Here is an 18,418-nt window from a genome sequence, read left to right on the forward strand (position 1 = left end):
TGATATCAAGGGTGGTTCTGCAGATTACCTTCATCTCCGAAAGGGTAAACTGATTTCAGACTAAAATAGAGCTCACCTACTTGAGATTATGCTCTCCAAACTCAGAACAAAAAGCTTAAGATGTCTGCTCTTATTATTTTTCTAAGGAAATGCAATGAATGAAAGTTAAGGGTTTTTATCTTTTGTCAAAGAATTTGACCCTTTATGTCAAAATATTTGAAGGTACCCTGTCATTTTAATCCTGTTTGCTTTGTACTAGCTCTGAAGCTGAAATTCTTTCAAGTGAAGCAGAAATCTTTGTCAGCTTGAAATTGGAGCATCAAATACACTAACTGTTATTACATAACTATTTCCATTCTTATTGAAGCATGTCTGTGCCACAGCAGGTTTCTATAAGCAATACATAATGAGGTTTTGAAACTCAGTTTCAAAAATCAGGTTATATAAACTCAGGTTTGAAATATAATTTTTTGCTACAACAATTTCAGACCATCTTAAGTCACATCAATTTTAGAAGACAGATTGAACCTGGAATATTTCCCTCCTATTATTCATGGCAGAACATTTGCTGGTTTAAAAATTCCATTTCTAGGAGAAGTATTTGGAACTAGATGATCTTTAAGGTCCCTTCCAACCCAAGCCATTCTATGACTCTCTGAAAGGAAATGGAAAATTGAATTTGGACTTTGAACACTTAAAGCAGATTTTCACAGCCTGTCAATGAATGACCAAATAAACTATGATTGTTATGCATTTTTGCATATTTGACTAAGATTGTCAATAAACAAAGTTAAAACTCCTAGAATGAGAGACAGGAATACTGATTTCTAAATTTCCATTATGTGCTGCACTGGAGTCTCTGGGAGAACAAGTACAAATTTGACCTCTGCTGAATTTACATTACAGCAGTGTGTATGGGCAATGCACTCTGGACAAGAGTAAGAGAAATCTTACCTGAATTTACAGGCAAGTATTTTTACAGCTGTTACAGATCTTAAAATTAGCTAGAGGAAGATTCTGTGTTCAAAAAGAAGAAAAAGATGATGAATCTTTAAAAAACCCAATACTTTTTAGAGAAAGGTGATGCTGAGTTCTTGAATGATGTTATGAACCATACACTTTTACAGATGAAGCAATGCAGAACTGCTTTCCAAGTTTCAGATTTATTAAAGCTTTCACTCACACACCCTTTGTCCTGTGAGCATAAGGACAAACTGGTGTTAGCTAGCCATTAGTTATGGAGGTGTGTAGCAATGCCAGGTGGGAGGAGCTTTATGCCATCCTTGAACACTTTGCAGATCCTCAGTTGGTCTATGAAGTGTATTCAGTGCATTTCCAAAAGGCAAAAAATATCTCCTCCACCCATTAACTATGGCCCTGTTCACTGTATGCAAAAAACAAAGGGGAGAAATACCCAGTAATTTTTTTCTCTGAGTAACAAGGACCAAACCAAAGGGGATAAATACACTCACCTGAATGGCTGACTGTTTCAGATCAATAGCATTACTGTACAGAAAAATGCATGTCCTCGTGCATGAGCACAGACTAAAAAGCTGGGCTCCCAGACTACTCTATGCTATCTGTATTTCCCTTATCAGACAGGGGATCTAGCTTGTGAATAATCAGTTGGGTAAAAATTTCATGCTCTTATTCAGTCCAAGATCAAGTGAAGGCCTAAGGCAGCTGCAGCTTAACACAAGAACCTTAAACTGAAAGTAGTTACCAAAGCTTTGAAGGTTATTATTTGCCACAACACAGCAGAAGTTGCTTCTGGCAAAGCTGGAGGAAGTGCCCAAACTCAGAAGCACAGCTCAAATGTGCCCTGCACACCTTGGATGCTCAGCTCTGCCCTTGCTCAGGTGAGACTCAGAGCTTCTGCAGCCAGACAAGTGCAGACACCTCTCCTGGAGCCGAGCCAAGCCTGCAGGGGCTGAGATCAGCACCAAATACAGGGGGGTGCCCTAATCTGGCTCTGCTGTCACACTGCTGCTGCTCCACAAGGAAGCTCTGCCAGCTCAGGGGGTCAAACTCGATTATCCCAAAATTGCCCTTCTGGTCCTTCCCTGATGCTCCTGGGAATGACTGCTAAAATTCAAAAGGAGACCTTGTGAGTATGGATGGTGTCATGTTGTGGAAATGTCTTTCAGCAAATAACAGGTTTTTCTTCATCCAAATATGAATAATCACTCAAGAGTATCTTCTTTCAAAAGCAGTATTTATTTTTTTCATCAAGATAAGACACATTACATACTGCATAAAGTAAAAAGTACTGCCAGGAAAGCTGCATTTAACTGAGATAAAAAAATATACATAGATTGCACTTGAGAAAGTAGGCTCTATCCCAGAAGAATATAGTAAATAAAAAGCTGATGAGTGGTTTGAAATTAGGACTCTTGCTGAATTGCCTTTGAAAATGTATTTATTTTGGGGGGCTCCAATTCCACCAATAAACTGAACCAGGTTTGTTTTTTTAACAGCTTTGCTATTTAAGCTAAAATAGTACACAAACAACATAACAACTATACAAATACAAAATAGGAAAAGAAGTATGGAGATACACCTTTGCAATTTCTGCTAATAAAAAAATGGAAAAAAAAATTGCTGATATTTGGGCTCACCAGGGTCACTGCATCTCGGGGCTTGGGTTTTGGGGAGGTTTTTTTAGTTCACATGTATGTTACCATCCCCACACTGCCACACAAAGTCCACCCTTGACCCTCTTGCACAGGCTGGGAGCACAGTGTCTGTATGGCTGCAGGAAGCAGTGCATGGTTCTGTCAATTAGTGTTATATTTAAGAAGGTAAACCCATCATTAAGCAAGAGAATTTTATTTTTACTTTGCATTTGAATTTTTCTTTTGGACCCTGGCATCCAGTGCTGCCCTTATCTAACTCAGCTGAATTTTCAGCTATTCAGTCTTTAAAAGGAGTATTCATGCTCTCTACCTCTGTGTAACCCACTTAGATACCCAAATCAAATTTCTAACCTTTCTATAGTCAAAGGAGAGAAAGGAATGCTACTCAACTGGACTAAGGCACACTATGGGAGAGCCTCTCCCAGTTGCATCTAAGTGTAACTCAGGCTCCCAGAAAAGGCTGAATCCTAAACAGGAGGCATAAGCACCCCTCACAACACATGGCTGTTGGGAATTAAAGGACCACTTAGAGCACAAAGCCTTGTGAAACTTGAGCATCCTGCAACCAATGCTATGAAATCAGAGTGTTTAGGCATGATTCAGTCAGAGATACAAACAGGAGTGTGGTATCTCAAAAACAATCCATACTGCCAAGGTCTTGCATGCAGATTTATTCCAAACTTAGTAAAACTTATGGAAGGGCTGGGTCAATCTTGTTATTAATCTAGAGACAGAAAAAGAATGAGATGTTCTTTAAATAGTCCTGAACTACAAAATGAAGGTGGCAATCTTTGGTTACAGGGATGTTCTTTAAATGTGAATTGCTTTGAAAAATGATGAATCACTTCCCAAGAAAGCATTCAGGAGCATTTTTAAACAGACATCTGGGAGCCAGAGAGGAAAAATTAATATAAATAATAAAACCCCCACACTTTCTGAATCTCCAAGGTTAAAGTACAGGAAAGAAAGTAACACAACATTTCTAAGGGATCTTTCAGCAAAGTTTTGCTAAAATTATAAAAAAAGCACTTACAGAATACTTGAGCTGATGAAGAGGGAAAATGAGAACATTAGGGTGCTTTTGTTACAAACCTGTGGAGTACTAAAACACACTGGTTTGAAGGCCCTTTATTTTATAGCACATGCCATTTTCCACTAATTATAATGCAGTATTGTCAACCTACTTCACTCTTTCAGAGACAGAAAAACAAGAGCCAACACAGACAAGATGATTTGATGCAGCCTATGCCTACTCTAAAATATAAAACCTCAGCCATTAAATGTGCCACTCTATTCCCTCTGTTACATTCATGATCAAAACTCCAATTCTTTGCTAGACTTAAACCTGCCTGGTTTCTTGCATTTTTGGAGCAGCACTTGAAAATCCTTAAAGCTAGTTTGGAAGGATTTTTTTTTTTTTCAGCTAGAGCACTTTTGTAATAGTTTAAAAGGCACAGGAAGCTATGCTGTAGCTTTTAAAGTGCTAATTTTATTATGAGGTGGTATTTAGTAATACTCTTCTGGAAGTTAATAAATGATGCACATTTTCCATGACTGACAAACATTACTTAATGAGTTAATATGCTTCAGCAAAATGCAATTAAAAAAAAAAAAAAAAAAGAAAGAAATTCACTGTCAACACTTTAACCACGGCAATACACAGAGCTGGAATGAGACAACTAACCTCAGAAAACCAAGATTAATGAATATATGACAAAGTTAAAAAACAAATAAAGAACCCCAAACCAAATAATGATAATTAAATCTCAAACACAGTTTTGTTTCCCAGTAACACAACTGCAAAACAAATCAATATTTTCAACAAACAAGTGCCCTATCTTCATCTCCTCCACAGGCACTCCTGGGGCTGCTGTGAGGAGGATCCCAGGGGAGGGCTGCTCTCCCTCCTGGCTACAGGGGGCTCCTCTTGGGCAGCTGTGGGGCCACTCTGGGCAGGGGCAGGAGTCCAGATCAGGATGGCAGTGACCAAAGTCAGCTCCAGCCCGCAGGTATTCACCTGTGGGGCTGCCAGGAGCCCCCTCCTGCAGAAGCACTGGGTGATGCCTGCATGGAGCCACCATGGCAAAAGCAGCACCCCCTACCACCCCCAGTGTCCTGCCTTATGCAAAGCACCCACTAATTTCAGCACATGATTTGCTCGAGTACAAGCAGTGAGACTTGACCTTACTGATGTGTAATTTCATGTAATGATGGATTTTATGCATTCTGTCTCAACTCAGTTCCCTCTGAGAGCAGGGCAAGCCATTTTGCAATCCTACAGGCTCAAATTCTCTCTTCATTTATACCTGCCATAAAACCCTACCTACCATCAGGAGAGCTGAGGAGGTAGAAATGGGAGCAGAATTTGAGTGCAGGAACTGGTGAGTGAAAAACAAACTCAATGCTATTTCCTTGCCAGCTACCACAAATACATACATGGTATTTAAAATTCAGTGGGCACTGTGTGCCTAAGGACTGCAATTTAGCTTTTAAAATCTCAACCTTCAGAATCTAGCTACAGATAAACCACAGTCCTAAATTCTTGGATGCTGATACATAAATGTATGATATATCTGTTTAGTTGCCATGACACTAATCAGCACAGCAATGATTTTTGCTAATTGCAAAGGCAGGCTAGTAGCAAATTTCAAATGATTAGTGAGTAAAGGTCCTCAGAGCAATCCTGCTTGAAAGTAAATGTCCGGTAAGATGCAATTAGTGTGTGTGGTTTTTCCTTTCCTTGCTTTGTTTTTCCCTCTTTATCGGGGTGGTCTTGAACTGCAGACACAATCACACCGCTCATGGTGATCCAGCTGTATATCCACCAAGGACATGTTGTTCCTGATTCTGCCTCTTCTTCTGGTATGCCCAGCCTCAGGGATGAACTTCAGCACCTGGGAGGATCAACAAAATTGCACTGAGTTAGAAAATGCTCTTGGAGATCTGAGGATGAGATTGTTGGGGCCCCAAGGGCACCAACAACCCTTAATGGCCCTGACCTGCATTAATTTGGACACATTTTTGTTTTATTTCCAGCTTTTTCTTTGCACCCTTTGACATCCTGCTGTATTGTTTGTCCTGGAGCTTGGACAGACTGTATTTTTTCCTACATCAGGTATCTTTATATCATGCAGTTTCCTAACCATGTCCAGAATTGCTCCTTTGCATGTAAACTATCAAGCATGTTTCCTTTGGCTCATTTTTGCAGTCCCATACCTATTTGAGTAGTCTTGTCTGTCCTCTCCCTCATACAATATTTCTGCTCTCAAGAACAAGGAACATTTTTTTATGCAATTTGAAATTTCTGAAGCACATATCATTAGAATTGGCCCATTATGTAAATGCTTGTGAAGGGCAAAAAGAGATGAAGGAGCTTGCATAAAGTATGTGTCAGACAACACTGAATTTCTGTGGAATATGAGTTCTGTTGTCTTACCTCAAAAATCTCTGCCTCAACCTAAATGATTTCTGAAAAACTTACTGTGAAATGCCAAGAAAACAAGAAAAAAAAATTACTTCATAGGGAAGTATGCATCATGATACACACTTATGAAAAAATTATATTGAGGCAAGATGATCTTGAGACCCCTAGGAAGGGGGTTGTAGGTTGTAAAAAAGAGCTAGCTTGGCCAAGTCAGTGCCAGATCAGCTGGATTTCTCTTGCTTGTTCAAAAATGGAGAGATGTCTTTTAAGTGTATGATTTCCCAAAGCCAGTGGCCAACTGGGAAGTGGGACCTTAATGTCTGTAACACCTCAACCACTGAGCACTCACATTTCTGCCCAAGCAGTTCATACTGATTTATAACTAAGAGATCACTCTGTCACTCAACAATCCATTTTTTGTTTGGTGTTTTTTTTACAAAGTAGTTTCTGTATTTTGGTGTTGCAACACCATACAAGAGTTGAGATGGTATTGGAAATGACAGAGAATAAGAGGCTGTATGCCAGATCAACAGAGTATTAGCATTTTCAACAGAATTAGAAAGTCCCAGAAAGTAAATGTGAAGCACTTGCCAAAGGACAACCAGAGATGCTGTGCAAGGAGGATGGGGAAGGGCAGGCAAGTTAGCAGGACGAGATTATTTGTTCTCTGCCATTAATGCCTTGAGGCTAGAAAAGTCCTGAGACATAACAAGAGTGATAGGCACTGAACACAATCTACTATTGTGCTCTCCCTTTTGTGATGAAACTTATGTTAAGCCTATATAATATTAAAAGGAAGGAATGTGCCTAAGCAAGGTACAGACATGCTGCTGTATGAACTGTGTTGGGAAAATGGAATTATTCTGTCCTGTTAGAAATGCAGAAACATGCAATTTTACTTTTTTTTTCTTTCTTTTTTTTTAAAGCAACAAAAATATAGTATCTCTGAATTGATTTCAAACATTGGCATCCATATATGCAGTAAATTCTGATGGACACTAGGACAATTTGCTGTATCACACTGTCAACCCAAGCACAAAGGAACTGAATCCCATCAGGTTGCTGCAATTATTACAGAGCTGAAAATAGACCACATCTTCAAAGATGCTTTTTTAAAGAAAATGTACTTTTAAAATCAAGTACAGATGCTGACACTTAGCCCATGATAAATTCCTTATTTGAAGAAGTCTTCCAGCAAAATATGACAAATACAGACAACTGGCAGTTTGCAAGATCATGGGTAGGTAGATCTGATTTTTCCAGCTGAAAGCAAATCAAAGTATGCAATGGGATGAGAGCAAAGATGTGGACTGTATTTAAGTTAACAGACCACCTGACAGCTTTCCCTGTGTTTTTTATCAAGAAGCCAGAACACAGTACATAGGCTTTGCTGATAAGAAAATGAACTGTCAGGCACATCCTCAAACAAGATAGGAAAACAGTGATTGCACACAGCTGAAATTATCAAATCATAGAATCCTTTAGGTGGGAAAAGACCTCTGAGATCACTGGGTCCAATTGTCATCCCAGCACCACCAAGTCAACCACTAACTTCTGTCCCCTAATGCCACATCCCACATGCTTTTTGAATACTTCCAGGACTAGCAACTCTCCCACTTCCCTGGCAGCCTGTTTCAATGTTTGACCACCCTTGCAGTGAAGAAAATTTCCCTTACATCCAGTCTAAACCTCCCCTGGTGCAGCTTGAGGCTGTGTCCTCTTGCTCTGCTGTTTGTTATCTGAGAGAAGAGGTTGACCCCACCTGGCTACCCGCTTCACAACTGGTCTCAGATTCAGCCTCTCCAGATTCCTCCCCAGAGCTACTTTAATAGCTGATCACATAACTGATATTCAAAGCTCTCTGCCTCACTCCCACCTAATAGTTCTATTTTCATCTAAGTACAAGGGAGTTGAGGAGAATCTGGAAGTAAGTCCATTTCTGGTGACCAAAGCAGATGGAAGACAACACTTTATTCTGCAAATAGCTGCTGTTTATTTATCACATGGTCACGTCCTTAAAGCTGAGGAAACACTGAATTAATGAGAACAGTTCAAATAAATTCTGTTCAGGACACTTTATCACTCATTTTTTGATGGGATGAGTAGCTGTAAGAAAATATGGATATGACAGATCTAGAATGCTAAAAAGTTGGTTTTTTTTTTTGTTTTTTTTTTTTTGTTTTTTTTTGTTTTTTTTTTTTTTTTTTTTTTTTTTCCTGAGGGTGAAAAAGAACAATCTTGTAGTTTTCAATTTAAAGGATCAGTGTCTGTCATTTCTCATCAAATTGCAGTGCCTCAGCTACTCAGATAATTGCCTCAAAAATAGCATGTAACTACAGTCATATCCCCTCATCAAACACTGAGTAAATGATGGTCATAAAAATATTAAAACAATTAAAATAAAATCAAGACAGATTATTCTGGTTCTGAGCTGGATTTGGTGCTTATAGGTAATAGGAAAAAAGTGTAGCAGGGCATTTTCTGTGCAGAGAGCCCCATAGGAGCTCACCAATATGCTGGATGGCATTTTACTTTGTAGATGTCTTTACTTTTATTGAGTATTTGAGAAGTTTCAAGGTAAGATGACTACAGCCAACTTTCCTTGGGGGCAGTGATGTAGGAAATATAATAAAGAAAATGCTTACATGTTTTTCCCTGCCCTCAATCTTGCTCATTGATCCTGTATTGAATTGGGATGCCAGCCTCCTTAAATGAGATCAAAGCCATGACAAACACCAGGATCTGGAAGCTGAAGCCAGAAACACCTCAAGTGGAATTAGGGCACGCTGTTTAAGTCAGGCCCACTCACCCCTGGGACAGCCCTCCACAGATCTGAGGTTTCCAGCCTGTTTGAGGACTGCCTTCCCTGGAGGTGTGCAGTACCAGCTTGGGCTGTGCTCTGGGGGCAGCAGGTGCTCTCCTGCCACCTTGGAGCACAGGAAGTCAGGGCTGATGCCTCAATCATCTCAGCAGGACTGTAAGAACACTTAAGAACCCTGAACACTTCAAGATCAGGGGCTGGGGACAGCAGAGTGGCAATGACTGCCAGTTAGAGGACACAGCTGGAGATAACCTGCTCACCATATCAGATCCATATCTCCAGTAGAAGCCACAATAAAGCAGCAACACCAAAGCATGATTCACCTGGAACCTCTGGTGGGGCTAGCTCTGGGGACCAGGGAAGGAGCCCAAAGCCTGGACCCACAGTGTCAGGTGGGTAGAGCCAGATGAGGTGAACCATCCCTTCAGCATTTGCTGATGATCCTAGCCAGGTATCACTGACCCTTGAAGCCAGGCAACATTTAGCCATGACAGCCCATGATGGCTGATTTCTGTTTTATTAAAAAACAAAAAGGGAAAGTTCCCCGCAGGCATTTTTGACTTATCATTTACTTGTTAGTAACAACAGTAACATCATTTTTTAAAATTCTTGACCAGTATTTTTAGCCCAAACAGAAAAATGAAGCCTCACTTAAAAATCAGCTTTGTTTTTTTCTTTCTGATTAGCTTAAGAAGCCTAGAGAAAATCAATAATATGACTATGGCTTACCCAATATCCAATTAGCTTCATATTCCTGTGAGCAACTCTGGATGCTATTTTAGATAGTGAAATTTGTACTTTGCAGATCTTATTTTAAACTTTTGCTATGCAGCATTATCTAATCTCCTTCTGCACATCTAAAAATAACACCATTCTAGCATGCAGACCAAATTATATTTGTCTGAGATTCATGAAAGAGGAAGCATCAAAAGTGCAAAACATTCAACACAGATCCAAGTCCTGATAGACACAAAAAATCTAACTCTGCAATTTTTGAAAGTTATCTAATCCAAAGGTCACCCACGGTTTAGCTGTGCTCTGAGTACAAGAAGCCAAGCATTGTGGGAATGTGGTTCATAATTTAGCACAAGGACCTTTACTCTAGTAGGAACATAGCCTAAACCAATGACATAGACCCAAAGATTTATTTCTTACCAGAAATAATTACAGGCTAATAGGAACAAGAAAAATGAGTTGGCTTGCTGATCAGTAGTAGCAGGCAAACTAAGGGATTATTAAATAGTGATAGGATTATTGTTTCTATTTTTCTATTTGTATGCATAAGAAACACCTGGTTTTAATACAAAAAACATGGGAAGAAATAATTGGCTTAAAACTCAAGCACCTGAAGCAGTCACTAAAGCTATGATGTTTTTGACATATGTGACATCAACAAGACCCTCACTTTGGCTGATCTTGTCAGGAATTATGTGTGCATTATGCTACAGCTGTTGTTCTATCACTGACTAGATTCAGGTGTTCCTCCTTCACAAACTGCCTCTCTGTCGTGACATGTATCACAGGATGTCTCACTTGCTTAACTTCCAGATGTCAACCCAAGAACTTAATTTTTTATCTGCTTAAAAATGAACCTTTTTTCTCTCAGTGCATTTCTGCGCTCTCTCTGCTCACCCCATGACCTATCAGTCATTTCTGACTCATTTTGTTTCCTTGTACTTGCATTCCAAATAAATCCCATTGCTGCTTCTTGTACATTATTCCACGAATTAACTCTTTTGTCAGGCTAATTCTGTGCCTTTATTACCATAACAACCTTTTATCTCCTTTACACATGTACTATCAACGCCAGGACATACAACAATCAGACCATATTCCTTGCACACTGCTTTGATGATTCTAGCTCTTTTTAATCCCTTAGCAAATTCCCTTTGTTGTGTCAGCAGCATTTGGATCATTTTTGACCAGTTATCTTATGTTTCCCTGTGTAAATACACGGTGAGAATTATTGTCTTCTCTCTCAAGTGCCTCCTTAAGGTTTGCTTCTCATTTTTCTGAAAATAAAATAAAAGAAAAAAGTCCCAGCAGCATCAAATTAGTTACATTTCTTAACTCCATTGCAGTACCTTTGTATTACTGAAGTTCTACTTTTTAACTCTCTGTTGTTCTCCTGTGCTCTTTTCTGCCTTATAGTATTTCTTCCTCTTGTTTTCCCTTTGCAATGTTGGGTTCAGTTGAAGCTGTTCTTATGCCCCAGCAAGTTGTGCCAAGATAAAGTATTGTGTGCTCTGGAGTACCTACTGCCTCTCTCAAGGCAACCAAAGGTTATGAATTTGCCACCCTAATACTAATCAAAACCTTCTCTCTGAGAAATAACTGAATGTATGTCCCGTGAAAGCTGCAGTCAACATCAAACTTGCATAGAGGCATAATGCTTCAAAAAGGGATGGGATGGGCTGGGGAAAGAAGCACTTTATAGACAGTGGACAACACATCAGTCTCTAATAATTAGGTAGAAGTTGCAATCAGCTATCACCACTTTTCTTTTTTCCTTACATGCCCCTCAGCTGTGCGGCTCAGCACTGTGTTTGCAGAGGTTTATACATTCTGACAAATTCTGGCTGCTACCTTAAGAGCACTTACTCCCCACGGAAACTCGTTTCACATCTCATCAGTTACAGCAATGAGATGGGGAAACTGATTTCTTGTTTCTCTGAGGTGTGTGCAGGCTGGATAGCACAGCTGCAGCCACAGCTGAACTGAGTCCTGGCCTGAGCTCCCCCACACCTTCTCTGTGCTGAGGAATCTCTAGGTCTAGAGACTGTGCCTCCCTGAAGAGCAGCTCCAGGCATTTTTACGGAAATGAACTGCAATGGGAAACACACTTTTATATCAGGTTTGCTTTAGAAAGTTAGACAGCAGCAGGGCTGAGCTTCGATTAAGGTGTGCTGCATCCATTTCCATGTATTGCTTTGCCTTTCCCTTGCACAGAGCATTGCAACATAACTCAGTATCACTTATGGCAGACTATGCCTGAGAGATGATTTCAGACACTGCCAGGACTTGGCCTGTTTGGTTTGCAGGGTTTGTGACACTATGTGGTAAGTCATGAGTATTTGTCCAGAGCATTTTCTCCTCTCCAAAGCAAACCCAGAAGCCATGGAAAACCACAGAGCATCACAAGACTCCTGCAAGGAAAAATAACCCACCAATCAAATTATCTGTTTACCCAAGTTATGGCCCCATTCATTTCTAAAAACTGCTGAGTATTTTGGTAAAGTCATGGCAAACTTCCAGGCTATAAAGAAGACCAAAGATCTCATGATTAACATCTCCCAGGGCAATAAAGAAAAAGCTACCCCTTATTGTGGCCATCTCATGCTCTCATTTTCCCTGCTGTAGCATCACTTCCTACAGTCAGACATGATAGAAAAGAGCTGTATATCCCATTCAGAGAACTGGAGCAGCACTCTCAGCTTGGGAAAATTAAAGGCTCCACGTGATAGCTATTAGTCCTGAGAGGCTAGGCTAGGAGAGAGTGCTCAGTGATTACAGTGGGAGGCTTTGAACAGGAACTGAGAGGGAGCTAAAAAGCATTACCAGCAAAAGGAGAGGATAACCTTGAAATCTCTCTGGAATAGAAGCCTCTCTTTCAGGAAACACCCTGGCCTTTAAAGTCCCCACAGCTGCCAACATGCAGCCACTCTAGCACTCACCACAAAGCCAAAAAGGAGCCTATTGCTTCTGGAAAATTTGCCTGCTGTCTTTTTCACACAGGAATACTGTATAGCTCAGAAATGCCAGGGAACTTTTAAGTGATCTCCAGAGACATCTTTACTTTTGAGGACAAGCATACCCATGTGCAGGATACAAAGCTCTTGCAGGCTCAGGAGCTCAGTAGATGAAGCTCCAGGAGAGAAGTTAGGGAAAAATCAGTGTGCCAAGAGAAGGGATCTGTTTCAGCTACTTCAAACACCTTCCTTCCACTACCACCTAATACTTCCTTCTGGTGTCTTCTGTAAATCAAAAAAACTGAGACTTGTGTTTGAATATGGCCTATGTCCTCCTGGAACAGAAGGCTGAGTTTTTTAACCAAATTAATGGTGCTGGGGATTTCATAAAGTGTAAGGCTCCATCCTTCGTTATGCAACTAAAGGCTCTTTGGATAAGGTTAGTGGGTTTCAAATTGGCTTTTAAGAGAGTAAACTGGCTCTATGGTTCTAAAACTGGCAGGTGGAGAGGCTTCTCCTCAGTGCCTTTTCCACCTGGTTTTTATGTAAAATTAAAGTGTCAAAGGAGAATAAGAATAAAACTGATTAACTGTGTGTGGCTAATAATAATAATAAAGTGGAAAACATTTTCAACTGAAATTAATGGACACATCTTTAGTATGTCATACATGAATTTATCTGCATGACTTCCACTCATGTTAATGGGAGACACTTGGTTAAATATCTGCTCAGTGAGCTGTTAATTCATCCCTAAGGGATAAAATTTAAATTTAAACTTACAAAGACTATTTAATATTAATGATGAAACACTGTCTTGAATTCATATGGTTTTCCGAGTAGAAATTAGTAGGAAAATAAACTAGCAGTGATATATTTGTGTAAATGTTGACTTCCTGAATTTAGTGATTAATTTGGAGCAGTCATAAGCTATGACATCCTGATGCTGAGAAATACCTGGCTAGTGTGACATTCTGGTATTCCACCACAAATTGCTTCCAAACACCTGAAAAAAGTAAATGCTTGATAATATATTTACAATCAGCATTTTTCTTTCTAGCTACTGTCAACAGTTGACTTAATTTTTGATACAGGTGTAACCCAGGATTCCTTAGTTAATATTTGACTCCTAGTTCTTTCAGAAATCTTCTGAATTATGCACAACTCATATTTAAGTGTTGAAATTCCATACAGATTTACTGTGAAAAAAACTCAACTCCTTTTTATAATTTTAAATTAGTTCCCTCCCAGTATCTCTCTTGTTCTTTTCTTAAGGAAAAGATTATTTAGGAAGACTTAATTTTCCTTTAGCTACTATTCATTATTTCCTGTCTTTTACTGTGTCCTCTCTTTAGAATTTTTTTTCTAAATTAAATGATCCAAAACTTTTGAGCCACTTTTTTTACAAATGTTTTTGATCTGTATTTCCCCCTACATCTGTCGTGATGTACGCTTGGTGCTTCTATTTTGTTTTTTCAGTTCTGCCTTTGTCCTTTTAAGCATCAATGGTCAAAACCTACTGTAAGTCCCCTACCAATTTATCCAGACCACAATATTTGCTGTGTTGTTACCCTTCATCTCCATTCCTGCAGAAGACTGTCACTTGTCACTTTTTCTTACACTGCACTAAACAACTGTTTTCCTGAAGCTCTTCACAGTGATTCACTGCTTGACCTTTAGCCCCATTTCCACCCCCTTATTTCTTCCTCCTCCCCTCACACACCCAGTGTTATATGAATAAATAGTCAAGACCACTCATCCCAGTGCTTGCTGCTTTTCTAACCTGCATTTAAAAGCAGTTACAATGACCTTCTGAACTTCCTCACAGCCTTCTCTGCTGTTCAAGTGCGTTATCTCCTGTGCCACCTGTCATTTTTGCCACCTCTTGTTCACCTCCCTCCAGACTGAACACACATGAAATAATAATCTTTGTACTGGGGGCATCCTCAGATAGCCCTTTCCCATTTAGAAAATTGCTTGTCTCTTCCACCTCGTTGATCTTTATCTCTTAACCAGCTTCTAATCCACGTCTGATCTTGTCTGGCTGACTGTTTGCTCTCTGCAGGAGGTGCCAGTCCTTTTAGCATTCTTGTACAATGTTATGGTTCTGTATAAATATTTATTCATATATAAGGCATTCTGAATTCATTTTATCAGCTCATAGTCATCTAGGTGCTTTAGACCTATTAATTTTTTTTCCAATTAACTTTTCTACCACTGAGATAAGGCTTTCTGCTCTGTAATTACTAGGGTCATCCCCTGCATCTTGTTTAAAATTAGAGAAAATATTAACTATTCTCCAGTCCTAGCATGTGGAGTATGCTGTATTCTGCAGTTATGAGTGAGAAAATATCTCTTATCATTGAAAAGAGTCACCACACTGCTTACAATGTGAACAAGTTCTGACCTTCAACAACCCTCTGCTACTGTAGCCCTAGGGTCTCTCAAGATAATGCCTTAATATTATGAGCCTACACTGCATCCAGGTTTAAAAGTCCAAAAAGCTCATTTTCACTTGGGCCTTAAGCCAAGTGATAAATCAGGTTCTTACAAGAGGTATGTGTCAGAAGTAAGTCAGCATGGCATGCAGCTACCCTACCTTCCAACAACTGAAAGGCAACTACCAAGTCACCTTCCTAGATATGCTCACTTCAGGGAACATTGCTCAGGTCTTCATCTGAAAATACTACGTCAGAGGCAAGAATATAAAATGCTCTTTCCTTGTATTTTTCTTCTCTAGATGTTTTCTGAAGGGATTAAAATAATGGGCATTGTTTCTATGCAAAAATGTTGCCTGCCTAAAAAATTTCTGAGTGAGGGGAAAAAAACAGCTAAGGCTGAATGATTCAGCTACCTCCTATAAGTAATAATCTGGAAGGGAAGATAGTTTACAAGTGACTGAATTGTAATTTCCAAGTGTGAGCTTAAGTTTAAAACAAGAGGACATGATATCAAATAACTCAAGGAACCTGTGTTACTCTGTTTTACTAAAAAGAGTATTTCCAGTGGTATAAACATTTACTTTATATTAGTCCTTGACTGGGAAAAATCAGTCCAACATAAGGCTTATTCCTGAAACTAAGTTCACTAGGATGCTGTGGTGGCATCCACTCAGAGGTGGCAAAAGCTCTCTCCAACTTCTTCTAAGTTAACTTACGCATAAATACTGCAACACTCCTTTCTCACACATATGTAGTCTATTAACAAACAGCACACACAGCTCTGAGAAAAGACTTCAGAATCCATGGAAGCAATAGATACCCAAAAGAAGGGACAAAGAAAGAATGAGAATACCTCATGGTATTTTTTCACTGTTTTGCCTGACACGCAGGTGCAGGATTTCCAGTTTGGAGTCCCACAGCCACAGTTTCCGCCACAGCGCTGGACAAGGAGGCAGCGGGGGAAGAAAACTACATTTGTCAGCTTCAGCTCCTCCCTTAAATTGACAGAGTAGTTCCTTGGAGTGCAGCTGTAACGCTTCACATCATCATTCAGCCTGTCCAGGTCAACTGCAATGCAAAAGGAGTTTCATTAGTGAGGTTAGAGTGGGACATTGGTCTGGTTTGTGCTGCTGCCCAGGCAGTCAATAACACAGAGTGATGGCGTGCTGGTTGAAAAATATGTGAACTATAGGAGTGATTTCTGAACAGATAAACATAAACCTACCAATTTTAAATCATTACAGGTGGCCATCCAAGCTGTCATCCTTCTCCCACTCACTGCCATAGCAGAGATCACACCAACTATAGAGGTGAAGGGAGATTTGCAGTAGAATACTGGCCTGAAAGCTGAAGACTGGTCTTTTTATTTGTTTCGTCACTCATTGTTGGATCCTTGGGCAAGAGATTCCACCTCTGCTACTCTCTTCCCCCCTCTGTTTATACCTGAGTTACTTAGATGCTATGATCTAATTTTTTTTTTTTTTATGGGCAAAATCAAGGCACTTCCTGTGGTCAGAAGGGAAACATTTTTGGGGAGTGATTCATCCCATTTTGCTTTGCAAGAACATTTAGGACAGCCTGCATAACTTTCTTCTTCAAGTTGCCTGTCTGTACTGTTTATGAATAGAATTTAGATAATTCATTTTTAGATGGAGAAACCAATCTAAGCAGTATTAATTTCATCTGGTAAATGTTACTATTATAGACATATAAATAAATACAATCAAAATTAATAGGCCCATTGAATGCCAGTAGTTGGTTGATGTTTAAATGCCTGGTATCTGAGATCTGTCATGTAAACAAGTGGTAAAGCCAGCTGTAAAAATAACTAATAGAATATCAAATGTGAGTTTAAATGCTGTTTCTAGCTTTAGCTTGTAAGGATAAAACAAAACAAAAACCCCCTTTTATAAATATATTTTCCACAATAGCGACACACACAAAAGTAACTAATTTAATGAGTTCTATTTCTGTAGAAATAGAGTTCTTTTTCCTTCATTTTCTGTCTTCTTCTCTCCTTAGGATTCTGTCCACCAACTGTGTCCAAAGCTCAGTAATTCATTCAGGAGTAGGGGACATGTGAAGTTGAGCTCTACTCAAAACAGTATTTGCTAACAGAAGCATTAACAGGAAAATAAGGATGGCTCTGAGAACTGAGGTAACAGTCTAGTGTTTGTGAACATATCAGAATTTCAGGGCATGTTTAACAGGTCAGCATAACCTCTGGTTCTGAGAACACTCATGCCTGTGCTTTAATACAAAGGTGTGAAAACTTACAACAAAGATACTTCATACTTTCTGTGACTCAGGCCTTGGCAACATCACTAAGTTAATTGTGGAAAAAGCTGTTGATTTGTAAATATCATGCACCTTTATATTCTATCCTGGAGATACTCACAAGGCTGATATGCAAGAGGTGAGAAACACACATAAATGTCAGAAGTGCTATTATAGAAAATCGTAGCAGATTCACTTTCCTGACAAGGTATTATCTCAGTCAATGGGAATTTAGCAGATAAATTGCTATTTTATAGCAATTATGATACATTCCCCAATGAAATCTCAGTGGTTCACTCCAGAGAGCTAGCATCTCTCCACAAGAGGTATAGATCAACCTCCTGCTATAAGCACAAAATCAATGGGACTGGTGGTATACTCATGCACTGAGAGAAAAATACACTGTGAGTGTCCTTAGCCAGGACTAGCAAGTCCAGGGTATATTGATTTCTTTGTTTTAACAGATGGCATTTTCTTCTCCACTGTCATTCCTCAAAGGCACCTCTTCTCACTGCAGGCTGGCAGGCTAATTCTTCCCACAGGGAAGTGTTTCCCACTCCTCTAAACAATCTCATCAGGACCTTTGCCATCAGCTTTGCTAACAGGTAAAGCAAAGCACTATCTGGCTAGTATTCATTTCAGCCAACTGATGTGAAGGAAAAATCGACTAAAGGAAGAAGAGTGCTGAAAATTTTCTGCCTTCATCACTAATGAGATTGCTTGAGGGGAAAGCCTGAATCAGCCACATGACACTGCAGCAATCCAGGGGAATATCTATGAGATACTCGGATAAGCAGAAAGGTCTTATGCTGGTGATGCTGAAAACATTAAATAAGTAACCCCAAGCAGAGAAGAAAAGCCTAAATAAACAGTTTAAGAGATACACAAGTCATCCTCCATTAAAATTCATTTGGAGGTAAACACCTACACTTTTTTACTCTGCTCCACAGAACTGCAGTGCTTGGTGGGAATAAGGTAAGTGTGCAGTGTACTCTGTGAAAAATGTATACTGTGTACTCTGGTAGCACCACCCTGACACAACAACAGTTCCCACTGACTAATTAAATCCTAAGCTCTAGATCATGGCTTATTGCCCCTTAACGAAAAAAACACTTCTTTTTCTGAGCAACTCT

At 39.6% G+C, this 18,418-nt stretch overlaps 1 protein-coding gene across 4 annotated transcripts in view; it reads right to left on the minus strand.

The window, feature by feature from the left end:
- Positions 1-2,198: 2,198 nt before the first annotated feature.
- The window catches only part of PDGFD (platelet derived growth factor D), a 135,721-nt gene continuing 119,501 nt past the window's right edge, over positions 2,199-18,418 (minus strand). For all 4 annotated transcript variants that reach the window (XM_056489736.1, XM_056489728.1, XM_056489750.1 and 1 more), the window contains 2 exons: positions 15,862-16,076; positions 2,199-5,530 (listed from right to left, as the gene is read on the minus strand). In XM_056489736.1, coding sequence (XP_056345711.1) covers positions 5,396-5,530; positions 15,862-16,076 — 350 coding nt within the window. In that variant the 3' untranslated portion in view covers positions 2,199-5,395. The remainder of the gene's footprint in view (positions 5,531-15,861; positions 16,077-18,418) is intronic.

The sequence above is a fragment of the Oenanthe melanoleuca genome, chromosome 1, assembly GCF_029582105.1.
Source record: "Oenanthe melanoleuca isolate GR-GAL-2019-014 chromosome 1, OMel1.0, whole genome shotgun sequence".
Lineage (NCBI taxonomy): Eukaryota > Metazoa > Chordata > Aves > Passeriformes > Muscicapidae > Oenanthe > Oenanthe melanoleuca.